This window comes from Diabrotica undecimpunctata, chromosome 3, assembly GCF_040954645.1.
Source record: "Diabrotica undecimpunctata isolate CICGRU chromosome 3, icDiaUnde3, whole genome shotgun sequence".
Classification (NCBI taxonomy): Eukaryota; Metazoa; Arthropoda; class Insecta; order Coleoptera; family Chrysomelidae; genus Diabrotica; species Diabrotica undecimpunctata.
The window spans coordinates 96,350,629-96,371,187 of record NC_092805.1 but is presented as its reverse complement, the minus strand read 5'-3'; the positions used below and the strand labels follow the sequence as shown (position 1 = coordinate 96,371,187).

Genomic DNA, 20,559 nt, shown 5'->3' with positions numbered 1-20,559 from the left:
GCCAAGAAGCAGGAAAATAGACTGTGATACTATGGTCAACCTTCCAGTTGCGAGTCTCACCGTCTACTCTCTTCTTGTTATTCATTGTTAGACCACACTCTTTTCCATACTCCGCTATTCTGGTCACCAGTCTCTGAGGATCTTCAATATTTTCGGCTAAGATCACAGTGTAGTCCGCATATCTAATGTTGTTAATGGGAACTCCATTTACCTTTATTCTGTTTCACTCTCAAGATTTTTCAGGATCTCTTCGGAGTAGGCATTAAAAAGAATTGCCGACAATACGCATCCCTGTCTCGCTCCACATCTTATTTCAATTTCTTCTGACAGCTGTTCGTTAACACATACTTTTGCTCGCTGTTTATAGTATAAATTTGATATGATCCTGAGCTCGTTGTAGTCAATCTTCTTTGATTTCAGGACATTCATTAATTGTTTATGTCGTACTTTATCGAATGCTTTATTATAGTCAATAAAACATGCGTATACATCTTGATTGACGTCCAGGCATCTTTGTATCAGTATATTAAGTGAAAAAAGAGCTCCACGCGTTCCTAGGCCTTTGCTAAAACCAAATTGTGTATCATTAACGTCTATATCCAGTTTTTTTATATATTCGGTTATGGATGGCTTTTAGTAGTAACTTTAGCACATGAGACATCAAGCTAATGGTGCGGTAATCGCTGCATTCTCTTGCGTTTTTCTTTTTGGGGAGACAAATAAAAATCGACGTTAACCACTTTTTGGGTAATACGCACAAACCATAAATTTGGTTCAAGAGTGTCACTAAAACATCAGTGTGCTTCTCATCTAGAATTTTTAGGATTTCCTTCTAGGAAGCATGTCAGGTCCAAGACTTTTCTCACTCTTTATTGTTTTTAATGCGTGTAATATTTCTTCTTTTGTAATATATGGACCTATTTCTGTTAGCCTACTTTGTGTTATAAAATTGTTAAATAAAAATGTTTATAATAAAATATAATAAGCATATATCATGTATGTTACAATCAATTACAATTTCAAAAATTAAAACAAACCTAAAATATACTACAAAGTAAACCTAGAAATATACCTAAAATAAACTACAAATAAACCCAAAAGATACTAATATAAAGAACAAGGTTTGTAACACAGATATTAAAACTTTGCGTAGTATAGAAGCTTTGGGAATCTTGACATAAAATTCATTAAGGTAGCATGCCTTACATGGATAGAGCATTTAATCAGACAAGATGTAGGTGCAACAGTCAGAAAGGTTTATGACAGAAGAGGGCTGATGTGACAGTGAGCCACAGGAAGACCAAGACTTAAGTATTAAGACAACCTAGAGGATGATTTAAAATCTATTGGAATTAGAACATGGTGAAGAGTTGACAGACACAGGGGTGAATGGAGGATTGTTCTGAAGAAAGATGTGATGCCACTGATGATAATAATGATGCATTGTCACAAACTATCTACAAATTGTCCCAAAAGTCCTCAAATCTGTCAAAAGATTATAATATTTTAAAATATTCCAATTTCTCTCTGGCCTTATTGATTGCTTTTCACAACTTCTTGCCTTTGTTTCTTTTACGATTTCAGATTGGCTCCTGCCCCAAACTTCCTGTGCCTCCTTTTTGTTTGAGAAGAATAGTGGGTTAGAATAAATATTTGTACCTGCTTCTGCAATTTGCTCCACTTCAATATTAAGCGGCTGGCACAGTTCAACTGGATCAAAACTGTAATCAAAATAAACAGTTAGTCTTTATCCTTCTACAAATAATTTTTGGTAGTACATACTTTGGTTGGTACTCTCCAACAAACCTCCCATTTGGAGATTTATTATAGATTGTAGTGGGAAATAGCATGTATCTAAAAAAACATATAAAGTAACTTAGCTTTATAATAAAACAATCTCTTACCAATTGGGGTAGCTGTTGATGAAGATGGTCCTGGTATTGGGTAATCAAATCCACCTAAAAAAATAAGTTACTCAGCTTTTCTCTTTATAAGACATATCTCTTTAATTATTTTAAAAAATAGAGACAATGCAGATTGATCCGAGCGATTGATTATTAACATTTTTAATTTGGTACTTTTATTGATCTCTCCGTCTTATACCTATTATTACACGACTGTATGTCTCAACTGAATTTATTGTTTTTTCATCATGCAGAATCTAACCGGCGACCTGCTATTTCTATAACTCAAGAAATAATTATTTTTCATATTTTTTTTTCTAATCAATCTGTAAACCATTTAAACATAACTTCAATAGGTCACATGACAAAACTGTCGAATGAAAAGATGGAACATGCTGATTACCTACCTCAATAACTCGTGTCAAAAATATCATCCAGTCGTCCAATGAGAAAATGGAACGCAAGTTTGCAATCAACCTCTCGTCTAATGAGTGGTGGGTGAGGGAGAGAAGGAGAGTTGATACGTAAGGCAGTGTTGCCAAATTTCTTCTACTACGTTGCATTCTTTTTCAGCGGCATAGAGAACTTTTTTTACGAATGATTCTCGTATTATAGTGATGATTTTTATGGAGCAAATCTGCAAAATTTTGCAGCTCAAATTTTTTTTATAAATATAATGCACAATTATTTTGAGATAGGTCATTCCCAAAATAAGAGAAATAAACGACGTAAAAAGAACCAAACAGTTTTTATTCCCCAACAATGGATAAGCTTAATAAGATGTACAAAAACAACATATGAATCGTATTTGGCAACTGAACTCCATAACGACAATATATTTGGTATGACATTTCCAAATTGGTATCTGCATAAATAAAGATAACGAAAAAAATGTCTGGACCTTAGTAAAACACATAAATATTTCTAAAACATATTCTGGAGTGGGCAATATTCAATATGATTTTCTATTCGATAAGTAAATTAATTTAAACTTGCTAAAGATACCTACCTCCAGGAAAAGAAAAAGCTTAGCAACTTCTAGTAAAAACCTTTCTAAGAAGCTAGATCTAGCTTATTCATCATATTTAGAGATAAACAAAGCCAAATATGATAATCTGCAGAGTTTATGTCAAAGCGAGAGTTGATTCCTAACACTTACCACGATAATTTTAAAAATCTCCCAAATGAATGGAAAAATATAGTTAATCAAGACGTAGATATTGATATGGAAGACTCAAATAAAATAAATATGTTAATTGTTAAATTTAATTTCAATTTTTATGTAGTTTGTAATAAAACTTGTATCTTAAAAACTCTGTACTGTTGTTATATACCTTAACCTACAATGAGCACTTATTTGAAATACATATTGACCTATCTGATAGGAACCTCGTAAGTGCAGTTACAAGATTATTCGATGAAACATATTTATATCAAAAACTGTAACTGACAAAGTTCAAAAAGCTATCCTCTAATTAAAAATAGTAAACCGTATTCTAAAAGGGGGTTCAACATTATATAATTATAAAATTAATGGGAAAAACCCAGTAGTTCGCTGTATACCATCGTTTAAAAAAACATAGAAGTTAAAACACTTCACACTTGTATTGTGGTATAAAAAACATAGTTAAAACTTTATAAAAAGTGTCGTCAAAATTTAAGTAGTAGCATAACGTTTTCGATCTGAACAGATCATCCTCAGTGCCTTGTGTAATTGTAGCTAACAATAAAGTTATATGTGAGACCTCCTATATGGGTTTACATCATTCCAAATGTTACATTTTGATTATGTTGTGACTCTAGGTCGATGACAATGGATAAATTTGAATTACTTTAGGGACTACATATCTCCCTGCTCGATTTTTAACGCATGGTACTTGTCAGTTAAAACGACATAGACCAACTGGCTGAGGTGACAGAAATTGTATTCCTTGATTATAATCAAAATGTAACATTTGGAATGATGTAAACCCATATAGGAGGTCTCACATATAACTTTATTGTTAGCTACAATTACACAAGGCACTGAGGACGATCTGTTCAGATCGAAAACGTTATGCTAGTACTTAAATTTTGACGACACTTTTTATAAAGTATTAACTATGTTTTTTATACCATAGTACAAGTGTGAAGTGTTTTAACTTCTGTGTTTTTTTATTATATAATTACTTATTTACACTGAAAAACTGGCACATGCATTACATTACAGCACAAGCTGGTTACATTATTCTTTTGCAAAACACTTTTGATTGTATGCCATGTGTTGTCCAGAGATGACGATGTAAATACAATTTGTTGGTACGGACGAAGTGTGGATATTTTTCCGAGTTTTGTGTTTTTTTTTATAATTGTATGCTTTCTATGTAACCAAAGAGAAACAATTAATTTGAAAGTTCTGTTACAAAGAGAATCAAACCGCCATATCAGTTAAAAATAAATTAATAGAAAACAACATGATATTTACAAAAGCAAATAAAAGGTAACACTATTATTGCTAAAGATAAAATGAATATAGTAATATAACAATAGAATTTTTAAATAATTAAAATATTAAAACAATAAACAAAGATCCGACGGAAAAATATCAAAAACAAATTAAACTGGCGTTAGAAATATCAAAATCGATATTAAATTCTAGAACAGCATAGAACAGAAATATACTTTATATTATGACCTCGCAGCCCTCTAAATTATACTCTGTTATTAAACTACACAAACCTGATAACCCAATAAAACCTGTAGTTTCTTTTTATACAGCTCCGTCACATAAACTCTCAAAAAAATTGTGAGAGTTTATTTTAGAATACACTAAATTTTCACGTAAATTGATGGTATAAAATTGACTTTCTGCTTACTATTGCATGTTCAATCCGATTAAACACATATGGCATGAGCTAAAAGCATCGGTATGGAAAAGGCATCGAAATGGAGAAAATAGCCAATGACAGCTGGAAAAATAGTGTTGCCCATGTTCTACAGATCGGTTGTTTAAAGAAACAATTATATATCTAAATAACGACAGTGATAGTGAAACTGACTTGTCCATGTATTTTTTTTAATGTAAGTACTTTTTGAATTGTATTTATAAATGGTAAACTTTCTATGTATACGTAATTTATGTCAATATTTTTTAAATTCAGTTGATAACGGTATAAAACTAGCTTTTAGACATACCACAATTGTGAAAATAATTTTCTAAAATATTTTTGCCTCTGTTCTTTTGTATTCTATTTAGAAACGATAAAGTTTTATAAGTGTGTATGTAAATATTTTTACTTTAGTAGACAATGATAAAGACCGGCTTTTAAACACACCTAACAATCGAATAAGTAATGCAAATCGAAAATAAAAGTACGATCCTGTCCAGAGGCGATCCCCGCTGCCTTGCGGTAGACACTTATTGATAATAAATACTCTCTCTCTCTCTCTTAGAGACTCTCTTAGATCTCTGGTAGGACTATACAACGAATGAACAATCAACAAAATTTTACATCAAAAACTACATAACAATAAAGCCCTGAAATTAGTATTTCCACCACCCGAGAAAAAACCTAGTGACTTCTGCTCGATTACATATGCAGGCAAGATATCAACTAAAATTGCCAAACACATAAAAAGAAAGGAATAACACCAGATTTCAGAACAAAAGCAACTTAAGCAATTTAATAAGAACAACACGATCCAAAAGTAAAAGCACTTACACAGTGGTATATATAAACTTAAATGTAGCAACTGCCAAAAAACTTACATTGGTCAAACTGGTAGAAATTTTAACAAACATATAGGAACACAAAAAGGTTTTCAATAATAGAATAACATACTCTACGTACGCACTTTACCTTTTAGATCATAATCGTTCTTTTAGTGACCAGTTGCAAATTCTTCACATTCAAGATAAATTTCTTAAGTTATATTTATTAGAATTTATGGAAATTAACAAACTAAAAAATACAAGTTGCTCTACCATAACAGCTGTAGTGATAAAATAGTTTGTAATAAATTTTGTGCAAGTGTTGAAAACAAATGTTTTCAGTGTTTTATTGTTCGATACAAAAAAACAAAAAAATACTTTTTGTCCCAGATATATTTTGCAATGTATTGAAAAGTTTTACTTCATCCCTACCATATAGTTTTTTTTATGTTAAAAGTTTAATTGAGATTAACGTATTTTTATTTTTAGAAGAAAAATGGGTATTAGATAGGCGGATAACGCGGAAAATGAGAAAAGCTAATAAAGTTATGCCAATACTTAATTTGAAAATAGTCCCAATCGAAGAACTAACTGAGAATGACACCTTACAAAAAATTAATAGAAGTGGCTCTACAAGTCCACTTTTACAATTATCTAAATGTAGATCTATTGAACTGCGACCCAGTGCAGACGTACAAACTGATCAGTTTTCTCACTGGCCAGGATGGACCATCAACAGGGAAAGATGCAAGATGATCAAATGTAAAGGAATAACAAAAGTTTGGTGTGAAAAATGCAATATTCATTTATGCTTTAATTCCAAAAATAATTGTTTTAGACAGTTTCATAATTTACTTACCGTAGGTTAGGATACTAAAATTATGTATAAAATGGATGTATAAAAATTTTATTATTGACCTATAACTTACCATCTTTTATATTACTATGAGTTATAGGATGCGTCCATTAATTTAAAATTATTAGGTACATTAATGATACTATTAAAAATTCTCGAAACCAGTCGATTTTTGTTTTATATTTACTGTTTTTTAAATTATCTACTACCTTCAATGGGTCTTTAAACATAGAGAAGTACACAAATATACATGGACGCAACCAGCATTATAGACTTTATAATAAGTAGACAAGATGGTCTTAGCCAATTTCAAGACTTTAGATGCAATAGAGCCCATAATGAGAAAGTAAATATCTGAAGTCAAAAATAATAACGATAATTACTATATAACAGAAGTAACTTATTAAAAGTCATCTAAAAATGCTAAGAGATAATAGATACAATTTAAACAGCTTAAAACAAGAAGACGTATACAAGATAGACTAATCGTTGCAATACCAGACCGTTTCCCCAGTGCGACATAGTTAACTGACTTAAAGCAGTCCCTGCATATCTTTCTAATTTGCCAGATTTATCGACCAAGTGACCTAAAATGACCAATAAGAATGTAATGTGGTCGATAAACCCGGCCCGTTAGACAGAGATGCAGGAACTGCTTTGCGTTAGTTTCGCTGTCGCACCGAGGGAACGCGACTGTATTGCATAAGTCAGTCTATATTGTATTATATGTCTTTGAATAAATATAACAGAATTTTGGAGTATAGAACGACAACACGAATACACCAAAAACCTAACCTAACCTGAAAATTGACAATGCCACAGAATACCTTAACCAATCCACACAAGAAGCTGCATGGGAATCCAAGACAATCAAGGAAATAAACCGCCCTACTTATGAATTATCCAACAAAATTAAACAAAAAAATTGTTGGGAAACGAATATTAAGACGTAAATGGCAGCTGACGTAAGCACCACAAGACAAGACCAATCTGAATAGAGCTACAGCACCATTAAAAGCGTTATTAAATAACTACAAAAGTAATGGCATATATTATTATCTCAGACATCTTTCACCTACATAATCTACTGAGTATTCACTCTCAAAAGCAACCAGGCAAATAGAATATCCTCACTTCTCCAATTTGCTGTGAATATGGCATTTTTTAACCTTTTCCTGCAGATGAACGTATTAATATAGATAATGAAATCCCAATTTATCTAGAATCTCCCTATTAATTTGAAACTACTCTAAAAAAAATGACATCAAACGAAGTCAATAATATTATTTACACTAAAGTAAACCCCAAAAATATCCCCAGGATATGACCTAATTACAGTAAGATTCTTAAAGGAAGCACTACTTTATCTTACACATCTGTATAACGCCATATTAAGAACAGGACATTTTCCTCCAGTTTGGAAATTACCCCAATAATATTAATTCCAAAACCCGAAAAATTCTTGGAAGAAATATGGTCCTACAGATATATTAGCCTGCTCCTTGTTATGTCTAAAATACTGGAAAAACTGATGTTATTCAGGATATACAATTTTATTTGACAAACAAATAATACCTCATCACCAGTTTGGCTTTAGGACACAGGTCCCTACCACTGAACAAATTCACCGGGTTTAGCAACAAATACACCAGTCACTGGCGCAAATAATTCAATACTTTTTAAAAATCTATTGTTAAGTTTTGCCTGCTTGACATTCTGTCAATGTATTAATAAATTTCTTTATCAGTGGTTTATTGGAAAGTAATATGTTTGATGTTTTTGTGGTATTTAGTAAAGGGTCGGTTACAAAATGTTAAAATTAATTTTCATTTAATTGCGTATTTCATTCTTACATTTAACATGTGGGGGTTGCAACTAGCAAACTTTTAAATGAAAGGTGAAAAATTTTTTTCGAGAAAATAAAACAAAAACACATTTGTTCGTTAGCTATGATATTGTGTATATATCCCACCCCGCGTCAAGCTTCGATATCCACAAAATCTGATAAACAATTAACTACTTTCACACACTTTTTTTTTAAGTTCTATTACATAATTTATTCTCATACGAGAAAATTGTTTTTAACTATTTCATTGGACTTTTTATGGGAAGGACGTGGTAAATCTTCTAAAGTCCGCTCCAGGCCATGTACTGTTAAGGATGTTCTGGCGTGTGTTGAATTCAGGGTGGAAAGGTCATTCCTCCCGGGGAGGCGTGCTCACAGGTGCACTCATAGCTCCCTGCCTACCAACTAAAGTCCACCCCTTCAACTGAACTACTCATACGGTTGGTCCTCTCAAGACACGAATTTTCTTCCTCTCCCTGTCTTACCTTTGCTACAAATTCCTCTCTATTATTTCCTTCTTTCTGACAATTTGAGTTACTGCCTCCTGTATTACCTTGTATTCAGTCTTTCCCCTCATTGCCACCTGCATTATTGTATTTGCGCTTACCCTACCTACCTTCCTCTGTAATTCACTTCTGTCGTAATTGAAAATTTTGCGCTCAAATACACAGTCCTCGGCCATATCAGACCCTCCACATTCTGCGAAGTTAACATCCGCTACCTTTCCTATTCTTTCTAGGTAATCCCTGAAAGAGCCGTGCCCTGTTATGAACTGGATGAAAAAGTAGTTAGTGTTTCTGTCGCCGTCAGTTTGTTTTATCCAGACTGCAGTATTTGGAATTAATACCAACGTCCAGGCTGCTTTAGGCTCGTTTCTCCATTCTTTCTGCCGCTCCGTTATGCTGCTATTCTTAGCTACTATCTTCTCCTGCTTATCCTTCCCGTAGGTTTCCGCTTTTCCTTTATCATCAAGTGGATGGGTAACACCCTTGCGATCACTTGTATGGCCCCCGTTGATGTTGTTCTGTATGCACGTACTACCCTCCTTGGGTAGCTTCTTTAAGCCTTTTCTAGTATTCTCCTATATTTCTTGATGTTAAGCACTTGTTGCCATACCAGTGATGCATAGAGTATTCTAGAATAAACCACTTCCATTAAAATTCTCCTTTTGGCACTGCCTGGTTCTCCTATATTGGGCATAATCCTTGTCGGCGCCGAAGTTCTCTGGCCCTCGTACACTTGAGGATCATAGCTTTAGTCTTCTTGGCTGTCAGTATGAGCTTCCCATCCACGTCTTCAGTTTGCCGAGGGTTCAGTTCTCTCTATGCATGATTGACCAGTTTTTGTTGTGCTCCACTAGTTCCCACAAGTCATCCACATGGTCTCAGGGCAGAGATTGCGGCACTCTCACCGTGTTCCTCATAGACTTTCTCCTCGTAACATTGATGTACATTTTCGTGAAGTAATTCCTGACAAAGTTCTGCAGATAGAGATATTTCCAAGTCCTCCAGTGGTCTGACGATAATTTTCCAGCTAGCACTATTAAAATCATGTCTTATATCGAGAAAGAAAGACACTATCCACCTGCTACTAAATGTAAATATCTCTCACTTGAACCTGCTTATAGCGTCTACCGCAGATTTTCCTTTCCTGATGCATACTGGTGGTGGTATATGCTAAATTTATTCATTTTCTACCTCTCCAGCCTTGTCTTCGCAAGAGTTTTAAAGACATTGCCTAAGATATTTAACAGGCTTATAGGTCTGTACGCCTCAGGCTCTTCTAATTCGTTTTCTTTTAATCACTTTCTAATCTAAATTTCATAGGAATAGGAGAATTTCATCAAAATTAGTTGATTATTTAGAAAGTTATAAATGAAAATAAATTTTCACTAGTTATGGTAGCTGCAGAAGGATAAAGACTTGCATTACAAAAAACAGCATAAGCAATAGAGTTGTTAAAACTATCAATCAAAGTACACTGATACTTATTAGTAGAATAAGAGAAGGTATGAAAGAATGATGACATGATGAGTTGATGACAAATGTAACTGGCAAAAGATCTAGAGGAAGCTCTCCCTCGTGATAGTCACAACAAGTTAAGTTGGCCATTCGCCCGTTTTTCATAGACATTTTCTTTCTTAATTTTTTTTTTAAATCTATAATTAAATTAAAGTTGGTTACTTTTAAAAAACTTCTGTGTTTAGTATTGTCTTTCTCGGCTACGTATCGGTTTGAGCCTGACTTTTCGACACTGGTGGAAATATGAAACAAACCGCAGGTTAAAAATCATTCCCGCTGGGAAAGTTCCTACTATGAAACCGAAAATTAAACAACTAGTTGTAGTACAAAAACAGTGCTTCAATCAATAATAGTCGTGTTTAATTTTGTATTAGTTATCCTGTAAATAAAATACAATGTAAAACTTAAGGAGCAGGGGGCGCAATTGGATACGAAACATATCGAGTGGGGCACTGTTGGCAAAAGGTTTGAAACCCATGCTTTATTGCATAACGGACTCAAACAGAAACAAAATACATTGAAATCTCGTAAGTATTTTAAACGTACAATTTTGATCCTTTTTAGGAACGTTTATATTTTATATGTATTAAGTGTTCTTCCTATACGTTACTGTTTATATAAATAAAGCTCAGTAAATGCAGTATAGAGTATGGAGTATGAATATCAAGATGTTCACCTACCATTCCTGATATTGGTTAAAAACAGAGTAAATTTAAAATTATTAATTTTGAACATACATTCATAGACTTGATAGCGTTTCAATAAAGCATTGAAAAAACAAAATAATTTTAAAATATTCCAAACGTTTTGTTTCTTTATTGAAACAATATGTGCTAGGCTAAATTTTGGATTAAAAAATAAAAGATTAATTAAAAATTTAACTGCCTTCTTTTTTTTCTTCATTTTAAATAGTCAAAGTACCTGTTCAATCTGGGTATCTTTTAAATTGTCACATCAACAATTTTTAGTTTGTTCAATATTTCTTCGTCCTATTTAAGATTGGCTTTGAGATATTTTTAATATTCTGTTTGGCGCCATTTTATTAATATGTTTATGTCATTCTATATTTTTTGTATCCCAATTGATTTTGCATTGCGTTTTCGGACTTTCAAACTGCTGGTTTTTATTAAATTTTAATTAAATTTAACTTTTTTTAGACGAAGAAAAATTTGTATTAAATAGACGAGTAACACGAAAAATGGGAAAATCTCCTGACATACTTAATTTCAAAATCGTCCCACTTGAACAACTGCTTGAGAATGGAACTTTGCAAAAAGTAGAAAAAGATCAACCTACAAGTTCGTTTGCACAAGAACCACGTAAAGGAAAATATATTGAGCTTAGACCCAATATAGACGTGCAAACTGATCAATTTTCTCACTGGCCGTCATGGACCGTGAACAGTCAAAGATGCAAGTTTATCAAATGCAAAGGAAAATCAAAAGTTCAGTGTGAAAAATGCAAAGTTCATTTATGTTTTCATTCCAAAAATAATTGTTTCAAGCAGTTTCATAATTTACGGTAGGTTATAATACTAATATTATGTATAAAATATATTTTTAAGTAGAAGAATTTTAGTTATGTATATTATTTTGTTATTATTGTATTTTAGTTATAGATTATACTTATAATAGTAAAATCTGCGAATAATTTGTTAAATAAATAAGTTCATTAAATAAATAAAACTGGTTTACAATATTTTAAATAACCTTGTCCTTAGTTGTTTAAGTGATTTGAAGAGATTTTATATTATTGGACCCTTTTTCTGGAAATCGTCTGTTTTAAACCGGTCGTAAAATAGCATATTGGTTTATTGTACATCTTCCATTCGCCTTCGATAACCAGTCCAGTCTGCCTAGGTATCTTAGAAGTGAGTTTATCTGCCTTTGGGAACCGGCTTTCTTCGATTGATTCATGATAGCAATTCCAGGCTGACTAATAGTAGGAGAGCTGGTAGACACTTTTGGGTAGATATTTGAGACATTTCAAAAAGTTTTCAGATACCTCTTTCATAATATCCTAATACAAAAACGCAGACCTGGCTTGAGTGTAGCGTTCATTCAACTCTTAAATTAAAAAAAAAACATGTAAAAATTTTTATTACAAAAAATATCTTTGAGGTAACTTGTTATTTTTTTAAAGTTATTTTAAATATTCAAAAATAAAGAAAATAAACAAACCTGACGATTTCGGGGATTTTTAACTCTTCAAGATGTTTGCAAATGTATTTTGCAAATTAATACAAAAAATATGGTTAAGACAAGTTGTTATTTTGACAGGGTATTTTGTAATAATAAAAATATATATTCCAAAACAGACAGGTCATTTTGGTGAGATTTACTATCTGCCACGTGATCAGAATAATTACGCGTGCATGTGAGTAAAAAACCGCTATAGGTAAGCTGAAGTGCGAGAGAAAGCTTATATTGACAGCTGTTTGCATTTTCGATAGCAGCGATTCCATTGGCAAAAGCAATATTACGTGACCTGACCGATACCCATGCCACAGAATAAATAACAATCAGAATGCCCACTCTCAGATGCCGGCTTTGAAGTGCGTCAGCACGCGATCGCCATATTTTAAACGGAAACACAGACTCGGATTGAGAAATTTGTGACAAGCTATGACAGAACCATAATTTAAAATATTATATAATTTAGTAAATTTGAAATAATTTAATCTATACTTCAACTAAAAGCACAACATAACATATTGCATATTATTATGTCTATGGCTGCCGTAAAGCAATTGAACTGGGTTAATTTTTCTATGCACACCAGATAAAATTTCACTTCAGCCCTAGTTCCGTTTAAAACATGGCTGATTCCGTCTGCGCGAACGAGATGCGCGTACTTATCTTGACAAGCAGAGTGGACATTCTGATTGTTTTATTATTCGGTGCCCATGCTGTTGTGCCTCAAAATTTTGAAGTAATTATTATATATTTTTGATTTCTCAGATATTTTTTTATTTGTTAAAAAAGGTACGTTCTAAAAAGTACCTGTAAGATTACCTTAAGCAATATTTTCGAAATTATTTTTGTTTTCTCATGAGCAGTAATTAACTGATTGAGACAAATAATCACCCTCACACCAATGAAAATCGAATTTGTCAATATTTAATATCCATCCGTTTTCGTGTTAAAGAACTGAAAATTTCTTAACAGATGTTTACTTAATTCAGATTTTCACGGAGGCAAAGTAGGTGGATTACAATTATTTTAAAAGACTCATTTTCCTTATTAGCCTTATACTGTGTGAAAAATGTTTGAAATCCTGCAATATTTATATTAAAATTTTTTTAATCATACATCTCGCACACAAGTTCGTCCAAAGTTTGTAAAATTTCATCGCGCCAACTGGTAGTGATCTAAGATCCGTTAATGCTTTCTGATAAATTATATTTTTCATTCATATTTTAAAAGGTCTTATCTCGCCTTTCTCGTCTGAAAAAAAAGAAGGATTATAATCGCATCCATTGTGAAAACCAGGCTCGTACGAGTTGCTGTACGAGCATAAAGATGGTTACAATTCCATGTGTAGCTTTGTTATATTTATGTATCTTTTCGGATTTCCAGTACCATGCTCCATAAAAATCTCCAGGTGGTCACTTTGAAAATGATCCATGTTTCCAATCATAATTATTAAAACATTTTGTGTCAGAAGTTTTAATAAGAACATTGGTATTTGCAAATGTATCAAGCTTTGACACATGGTGAACTATCTTCATATCGACTTCTTCGTGGTTTTCGCAGGCCATGTTATCATCTATCGTCATATTTATACAATTGAAGTTAAATGTGTCGATAGCAATTAAAGTAAACTGTATACTCACGCTTAATCAAGCCATTAAGAGCGATGCTGGGAATATTTATATTCCACTATGCATCAACAATTTACTCATATAAATTACCATCTTTCTTGTACTCATTGCGTCGAGTAAGAACGATAAATATACGAAAATGGTTGCGTTTCGATTTAATTTGAGTTTCTTACCACTCGATTTTCGTATATTTATCGTTCTTACTCGACGCAATGAGTACAAGAAAGATGGTAATTTATATGAGTAAATTGTTAATGCATAGTGGAATATAAATATTCCCAGCATCGCTCTTAATGGCTTGATTAAGCGTGAGTATACAGTTTACTTTAATTGCTATCGACACATTTAACTTCATCTTTCATCACTAGATGTCTCTAGTAGCATACTCTGGTAATTATTTTTTCTATAATTGCTAGAGTAGTCGGTGCGTTTTGGTTTAGTTTGAGTTTTCTTACAAGCTCTCTCTGATGACGGGAAGACCCAGAAACACGTGTCAGGGAGTGGTAAGAAACTCAAATTAAATCGAAACGCAACCATTTTCGTATATTTATACAATTAGTATTTACAACATATGAATAACATATGAATAACATAAACTTAAATTTATGCATAAATTACCAATAAAAGGCACCATCTTATCTGTAGACCAATGTTCAATTAAATTTTTTACAAAACTCTGCTTAAATTTAATATTTTTTAATTCTTTGGCAAAGTCTATTGGCCAAATTTTGCTCAAACCAATGAAATCGCTGCGATCGAGGACGTAAACAGCTGTCGATATACTTTTCACTCACACGCACGCGTAATTTTTTAATCAAGTGGCAGATAGAAAATCTCACTAAAATGACTTGTCTTTTTTAGAATATTTATTTTTATTATTACAAAATACCCTGTCGAAATAACGACTCGCCTCCACCATATTTTTTGTATTCATTGCAGAGTTCCTCGCAAATCGTCTGGCTTGTTTATTTTCTTTATTTTTGAATATGTATTTAAATTTACTAAAAGAATATAACAAGTTGCCTCAAAGATATTTTTTGTTATAAAATTTTTTACATGTTTTACATTTAAGGGTTGTTTAATAACCGCGACACTCCAGTCAGATCTGCATTTCTGTATTAGAATATTATGGAAGAGGTATATGAAAAATTTTGAGAATAGCTCAAATACCTACTCAAAAATATCTACCTGCTCTCGGATCATAAGTAAGTCAGAGTTGAGTGCACTAGGTGCGTTCGACCTATTGCTCAGGTCGCAGTTTCGAAGACTGAAAAGTTCGAAGTCGTAGTCTGTTTAAATCATGGACGTATAAACATAGATGGACACAGCAATAAGATACCTTAAACACACACTGTTTTGAAGCTTTGATATACCTTGACAAGAGGGTAAAGGGGAGTAAAACGGGTATCGATAGACTGTGATACTTCCTCAATGAACATAAGCGTGCTTGAATTTTTACTCGCGGGGATAATTATTCAGACGTTAATAATTGGAAGTAGTAATAATGTATAAAAACACGTTTTTATAGAAAAAATAAAATACAATTTTATTTGCTTTAAAATTATTACAATAAAATATAGTTGAGCTCAAGTTAATTTTTTAATAGGTATCAAATAATTGTACGATAAAAAAAACTTAAAATTAAAAAATATACATTTGTCAAATTTAAGTACATACCTATATTTATTGATAATTGTATTAAAACATATTTTTTAAAATTGTGACAAATTTGTTTTAATAAAATATGAATAGATTCCTCGTAGTAAGGGTTTCTGCTACAAAAATATTTATTGATCATTTCAAAGCTGGCATTTGACATAAAATTATTTGCAAATATACCTACTTATTAAAAAGTAGGCGTGAAAATGTATAAATTATTGGAAAGCTATTTAGCGAACAGAAATATTAAAGTAAAAATGGTAAATAGACATAATAGAAGACGTTGGTACAGAAATAAATTTTTATTGATTGCGAAATAAAACCGTCTTAGTAAGAACGCTTCTTATGCGCACGGTGTTAGCATCTAAAGTAGTCCTCGTTTCATGATGAATTCCAATTTTAAAATATTTCTCAAGAACCAATTTTAAAAGTTACATAGAGTGACTATCGATTGCATCTTCATCATAAATATGGTCACCAAAATGCTCATAAATTGATTTTGGGACATTTTCTATGGTTTTATTAAACAAAATATTCATAAGGTTTTTAACTCGTCTGTTGTAGATATTTATAGTTTTATTAAAAAATCTGAAATATTTTTCAGCTTCCTTACAAGTTTTAATAACCAAAAACGATGCTTTTGAAAGGTTTTGATACTGTTTTCTCTGTTGAAGTTTGGAGTAAGTTTTATCATTAATCAATATTATTTGGAAACCTACATAGAAAAATAAATGAGTTTTATTCATTTCACTAATTTATTTGAATTCATGAGAAATATTAAATTAAAAAGCTACTAAACAGATCTTTTTAATCAGATGATATCTACTTACAATTTAAAAATGTCTGTACTAATTTCATGAACTAATATCTTGTTCAATACATTAATGAATATGAATAAACCCAATGGTACGCCTATGAAAGACATATTTTAAAATGTAAACAAATAGGCTTCCTCAGTTCCTCATCTTAATAATGTAAACAAACAGTACTTACAAATTAAATGAGACATTGAGATGTAAATATTTCGTTTTTTTGCAAATGCAATAGTGTAGCACCATTATTATAATATAAGAGTACACTAAAATGCGTATTGCCCTATGTTTATTTCACTATTTACAAATATCACTTAAAATACAGCCAAAATATCGAGAAACAACTTTTCCTCATCTTGGGTAAAAAGTAAACAAACATGGACATCACATGGAACAGCATTTGAAGTTTGACGTAGAGCCATAAGACAGAGAAATGTAAACACCGTTGCCATTAATAAATAGTTTTCAGTGCTTCTACATATAAAATAATTGGTTGATATCTGTTTTATACGCTATTATTAAATGATATGCACACTATGTGCACACTTGATGTTTTAATTACAATTAAATATATTAATATAAGTAATAAATTATTATTTTGGTTTGATAGTACCTGTAGAGTATAAAATATAGTAATATTTTCAGCGATACGTGAATAAGATATTTTAATAAAAAAACGTGACAACATTTGAAGGTGCTGAGAATGTAACCTAGTCAAATAATTTTGGCTTCGCATTTTTATGTAAATAACTGAGTAAATCTGTGTTTATACGTCCATGGTTTAAATACATATATATATATATATATATATATATATATATATATATATATATATATATATATATATATATATATATATATATATATGCTGTCACTATTTTTCCGGGATTGACTCCGCGTTGTAAAATGCTGGTTTTCTTGAAAACCATTGTTTTGGCGACGTTTCGGCAAGGTCTCACTTGCCATTCTCAAGCCTGGTGGATCTACTTCTCGTCGTTACTCGATTAGTACTGGTCCAGTACTAGACCAGTACTAATCGAGTAACGACGAGAAGTAGATCCACCAGGCTTGAGAATGGCAAGTGAGACCTTGCCGAAACGTCGCCAAAACAATGGTTTTCAAGAAAACCAGCATTTTACAACGCGGAGTCAATCCCGGAAAAATAGTGACAGCACATATAGCTCCCGCGGAAACCTCAAAACAAACATATATATATATATATATATATATATATATATATATATATATATATATATATATATATATATATATATATATATATATATATATATATATATAGTGTTAGTTCTCAAAGGGACCCGGGAAAAACCCTCTCTTCGCTTTATAGTGGAAGGACTAAGGTTCGGAGTACACAACAAAAAGACAGTAGAGAAGGCGAATTTAAATCTGGAGGCGTTGATACGGCTGATTGGAGGCCCAGGTAGCACCAAAAGAAAGGTGCTAAATGGAGTTTTCCAGTCGGTGGTAACCTACGCTGCCCCCGTGGGGTGTAGCGTACTAATCACTGCGAAATACGCTAAACTGAGGGAGACTTCGTAAAGGCAAATGCTCCTCGGGGTATCTAGCGCATGTAGGACAGTTTCAAGTGAGGCTCTAGGTGTCACTGGAGCGGTGATACCGATCGTTTTGTTGTGTAACGAGCGGGCGAGGATGTATGCGAGGAGGATGGATGTAAATACAGATGAGAATAAGAGAGAAAGAACGATAGTATAGTGGCAGAGAGAATGGGCGAATGATAGTGGAAAGGCAAGGTGGAGCTTATTCCTGATCTGAGACCGTGGTGGGAATGTAAGTTCAGGAAACTAGACTACTTCCTGACGCAGTTTCTGATCGGACATGGTAGTTTTGGCACCTTCACAAATAGAATAGGCAAATCTGCCTCGGCAGACTGTACTGTTATGGGGTACCGGTTGTAGGGCTGTGGGGTACCGAAACATAATGTTGAGAGGAGAGAAAGAGTGGAGAGAAGTATACTGTCTGATTTCTTGGGTGATGAAAAAAAAGGAGCAGGAGGACAGAGGAGGAAATTGAGCCAGGGATATGAAATTTATGGCTAATATTATTTTATTAGTTTATGGCCTAACGTCTAAAACATTATCTGATTTACGGTAATAGGTATGATTATTTAGAAATTATTAGTTTTTTAGTTTAATTGTTTATTGAGTGGCAAGCCCACTTCTCTGGAACGGTGGTTAAGGATTTAGCCGGAACACGGTTAGTCCGGCACTTCTGGGGTCTTCTGGTCTAGTATCCTACTCGGCCGAAAGATGCCAGGGTGTCTTGTTCCGTGACGTAGATGTCCAAAAAAGATTTCCCCTGCCGTTTCCTGTCAGAATTCAATGGATACCTTCTTAGGCTCTTACTGGAATCTGGCAATATGGCAATTAAAAAAAAAGACACTATGGAACAGAGCTAGAAGTACAGATATACGACGTAGATGCAAGGTGGAGAAAATCAATAACTGGGTAAAAAATGGACGAGTAGAATGGAACGATCATATAAGCCGAATGACAACAAATAGAGTAGTAAAGACGGTTCCCCAATAGGAAGACCACGAAAACGATGAGACGACAACTTACTGGAGGCACATTGAAAAATAGAAAGAGTCATGTCTACATAAAAAGAAGAAGACATTAAAAATGCCTAATAATTTATTAATAATAACGTTTAAGATAGGGGAGAGAAAATATATTCTTATTATTAAAGAAAAATTGATGTGGAACATGTAGTGTGGACCAAGTAGACGATAAGGAGCACATAGAGACCTCAAAAGAGATCGGTAGACAACATTAGAGCAGTGGCGGGCAAAGAGACAATGAGATTTGCACAGGAAGGAGAAAGATGGTAGCAATGGGGAGATATCTACATCAAGGAGGTTATGTATAAAGGTTTGCGAAGAGAAACAGAGAAAGAAGAGAAATCACAATTAAATACATGTTTCTGTATCGATATATTTCATTATTATTTAACAAACATTAAAATAACTAAATCACAAAAGAGATAATTCTGTACTACTCCACTACTCCACTAGAGATATTGAAAAACACTAAACACAATAAGAAGAGGTGTCACTGTCACAAATAAAATCAGGTGGGGTAATTTTTCAGCTCTATATATACAAAACTACTCGAAAGTTTTCATTTTCTACATGAAAATTCATTTTTTATTCCTACAGAAATATGTATAGACAATATCCTCTTAAACAATATAATGTATCCTAATGTATCGTCAAAATTTATTTACAATTATGTTTTAGGTCTGCCTAAATGTGCTAATTGTGGTAAATGCTATCAATATATGACATCTTTGAGATCCCATCTTAGATTGGAGTGCGGACAAGAGCCAAAATTCAAATGCGAATATTGTCATCACAAATGTAAGAGAAAACATCATTTGATCAATCATATAATGTCTGTTCATAAGGATAAAAAACTTCCGATATATTTGGCAAAGACAAAAAGTAACGCAGCTCAACCACTATAAAAAAATTTAGTTTTAAAAAATATAACAAAGCAACGATCTGTGTAGCCTTTTTAGCAATAAAAGCTGATATTGTGAGACTATTTTATTTCATATTGCCTCTCACCAGACATTACTCAGACATCAGAGAGAGTACCTTACAAAGCCGTCATCTACTTTAATGGCAATAAATGAGAACACATTAACATATTCAATCCATTAATAAGTTAAAGTGTTTCTGAAATGGAAGTAGACGAGTTGATTTATTTTCAATTCGCGCTCCACTATTGTTCTACATGTATTTCGAGCTATTTAGCTCTCATCAGGAACACTTGTGGTAGCTTGAACTAAAATAAAATGCCTTTCATCTATATGTATAACAAACCTAAGTACGCTAGTAGCGACCGTTACATGAAGCAACAAGAAATCAGGAAACCTCTCTTTAATGGATAATTAACTGCAAATCA

General features: G+C 32.7%; 1 protein-coding gene across 1 annotated transcript in view; it reads left to right on the top strand.

The window, feature by feature from the left end:
* LOC140435973 (uncharacterized) overlaps positions 1 to 20,177 on the top strand; it is a 31,547-nt gene extending 11,370 nt beyond the window's left edge. The window contains exons 4-5 of the mRNA XM_072524685.1: positions 11,476 to 11,839; positions 19,890 to 20,177. Coding sequence (XP_072380786.1) covers positions 11,476 to 11,839; positions 19,890 to 19,899 — 374 coding nt within the window. The 3' untranslated portion in view covers positions 19,900 to 20,177. The remainder of the gene's footprint in view (positions 1 to 11,475; positions 11,840 to 19,889) is intronic.
* Positions 20,178 to 20,559: the final 382 nt, after the last annotated feature.